Raw genomic sequence first — 3,204 nt, forward strand, 5'->3', positions numbered from 1 at the left:
AGGTTTGAAGTGCTCCGGGTACAACACGTTTTGTTCCTTATGGGCTCTACCTTATAGACATGAGACATAATAAGTCACCAATGGCAATAATGCTCGCTGTTGAATATAGTGATAGAACAATCTCTCTGTATTTTGTCTCATGATTCCTTTAAAAAAAAAAGGATCGGTGGTAATCTGCTCTGCTGCGTTATAAAGTTATGCACGAGTCTTCTAAACCGTGAGGCTGAAAGCGTTTTACAGAACCTGTGATATATTCGTTTTTAACTGTACCCTCGTAGTATATGCATTTAAATAAATCATTGTAAATATCAATGTTAAAAAGTAAAGACCGAGAAAAGTAAAATAGCAATTTTATCATACAGGATTTATTCAAAATACTGACAAATTACAACGCAGTTGGTAACACATTTCGAGTGTCTTTTCTCGGTAGGACAACATTTTTATAAAAATGCATTAATAACAAATAATGACAAGAATGACCAAATCACAAAATGACCACGTTGACCAAACATTTATGAATGTAATATCAAATAGACTATCTGAAAACACGCAATAGGAAAAAAATATGTCTGTATGAAACTCAAAACTTCTCAATTATTTAATTTATACAAATAAGAGTAGCAAACAATTAAAATAGCTGAAAGATCAAAGCTTACAACATTACTGTTATTAACACATTGAATTTGAGCAATTTTACAAATGTACATTCACTTATTTTTCATATTGAAAACACTTTGGTTCGATAATACAAAAATGTTCATGTCAGATTCAAAAAAATAAATTAAAAAGATATTCAATTCAAACCTCGATTTACAAAATAATACAAACATACAATTAACCAGCACGAGACATTTGAACAAATGTACAGAATATTTGTTCATACTCATCCACATGGGGATATAAGAAAGCGATCACAAAACTACAATTTGGCTGTTTCTTATTTTGTCGATATGCCAGTGCATTGAATGATTTGGACCTTAGAAAATAGACCTTCTCGATATGTTTATTTTCTGAGTCCATGGGCATATTAGAAAATATCTTGGATATATTTTTTATTATTTTCTAGGCCAATTTTGGTTAGAACGCGTCCCTTGGCTCTGGGTGTCTGTAGAGGGTCTCATCCTCGGAATCAGGGCTGGAGGAGCCGCTGGGGGGTGTCTGAGTGCCGCTGGCACCCGAACTATGACAGACGTACCACTCTCTTAAATTGGCGGGCTGGGACGAGGCTGCTGGTTCCGAGAGCGACGAAGACCCTGGCTCTCGGCCTAAGTCCAATGATGGGGACACCAATGACGGGGTTGATGACTCGTAGCCAGAGCTCGGTGGCGGAGACTTGCAGTGGACTTTCATGTGTTTTCGGAGCGAGCTGGGGTGTGTGTAGGATTTGTCACAGCCTCTCACTTTGCAGTTGTAGGGCTTATCGCTGGTGTGCACGTGGGAGTGCTTCTTCCGGTCACTGCTGTTGGCGAAACGTCGGTCACAGCCGTCAAACTCACATTTGAAGGGTTTCTCACCTGAAATAAGGGAACATAAGTTAGGCGTTGGATCCAGAAACCCCAAAGGCATAAACTAAAACCGCTGCTCTATTTTTGGTGCTGACGCATGGTCATATAAAACCATACTGGCTTATAGTGTATTGCCTATTGTATGAACCAGCTGAGTTCCTTTAGGACAGCCCAATGAACCAGCTGAGTTCCTTTAGGACAGCCCATTGAATCAGCTGAGTTCCTTTAGGACAGCCCATTGAACCAGCTGAGTTCCTTTAGGACAGCCCAATGAACCAGCTGAGTTCCTTTAGGACAGCCCAATGAACCAGCTGAGTTCCTTTAGGACAGCCCAATGAACCAGCTGAGTTCCTTTAGGACAGCCCAATGAACCAGCTGAGATCCTTTAGGACAGCCCAATGAACCAGCTGAGATCCTTTAGGACAGCCCAATGAACCAGCTGAGATCCTTTAGGACAGCCCAAATAAACCAGCTGAGTTCCCTTAGGACAGCCCAATGAACCAGCTGAGATCCTTTAGGACAGCCCAATGAACCAGCTGAGTTCCCTTAGGACAGCCCAAATGAACCAGCTGAGTTCCCTTAGGACAGCCCAATGAACCAGCTGAGATCCTTTAGGACAGCCCAATGAACCAGCTGTGTTCCCTTAGGACAGCTCTACTGTTGTATGCAATAGGTCAAAGTGTTACATAAAATAAAAAGATAATGGATTATAATTTGCAGGATTTTAGTGGCTTGGTTATGGTTTTGTTGAGAACGTAGGTCCCTGTAGTTTAAGACACAAGCTGTCCTCTACCTGTAGTTATTATCATACTTGACATGTACTTGTTTATATTGCAAAGTAATGGAAAACTGTCATATATAATCAACAGTAAAACAAAACAGAAGTGTTACTGCAGCTTATTGTAAATGTTGGTGCATTGTGGGAAAATCGCGGTATTTCGGGATGGTAGGCCTACTGTAATTCCACCCCGCAGAATGTAATTCCACCCCGCTAGTGAGTTCATGCTGATGCTGTTTCTTCGTCATTAGCATATTTTCAGGCGTGTCTTATAACAGGCTGCATATGTTGCACCCGTGAGTGAGAACTTCGTATCAATTGAATTCCTATGTGGTTACAATGTCCCAGTAAGTTAAAATATTTATTGGGGACAGATTGGAGTGACAACAAGTCTTTCAAACATAAATGGGTTATCACTTTCCTTGTCCTTTTGTGTCTGTGTTGCCCTGTCCTTCTGGTCTGTGTTGCCCTGTCCTTCTGGTCTGTGTTGCCTTGTCCTTCTGGTCTGTGTTGCCCTGTCCTTCTGGTCTGTGTTGCCCTGACCTGTGTTGCCCTGACCTGTGTTGCCCTGTCGTCCTGGTCTGTTGCCCTGTCCTTCTGGTCTGTGTTGCCCTGACCTGTGTTGCCCTGACCTGTGTTGCCCTGTCGTCCTGGTCTGTTGCCTTGTCCTTCTGGTCTGTGTTGCCCTGTCGTCCTGGTCTGTTGCCCTGACCTGTGTTGCCCTGACCTGGTCTGTTGCCTTGTCCTTCTGGTCTGTGTTGTCCTGTCTTTTTGGTCTGTTTTGCCCTGACCTGTATTGCCCTGTCGTCCTGGTCTGTTGCCTTCTCCTTCTGGTCTGTGTTGCCCTGACCTGTGTTGCCCTGACCTGTGTTGCCCTGTCGTCCTGGTCTGTTGCCTTGTCCTTCTGGTCTGTTTTGCCCT

The 3,204-nt window shown here is 42.9% G+C and overlaps 1 protein-coding gene across 1 annotated transcript in view; it reads right to left on the reverse strand.

Moving 5' to 3' along the window:
• Window positions 1–343: 343 nt before the first annotated feature.
• zic4 (zic family member 4) overlaps window positions 344–3,204 on the reverse strand; it is an 11,052-nt gene continuing 8,191 nt past the window's right edge. Inside the window, exon 2 of the mRNA XM_020473992.2 lies at window positions 344–1,514. Within this exon, the coding sequence (XP_020329581.1) occupies window positions 1,078–1,514 (437 nt within the window). The 3' untranslated portion in view covers window positions 344–1,077. The remainder of the gene's footprint in view (window positions 1,515–3,204) is intronic.

Source organism: Oncorhynchus kisutch, linkage group LG11 (genome assembly GCF_002021735.2).
Source record: "Oncorhynchus kisutch isolate 150728-3 linkage group LG11, Okis_V2, whole genome shotgun sequence".
In the NCBI taxonomy this organism is placed as follows: Eukaryota; Metazoa; Chordata; class Actinopteri; order Salmoniformes; family Salmonidae; genus Oncorhynchus; species Oncorhynchus kisutch.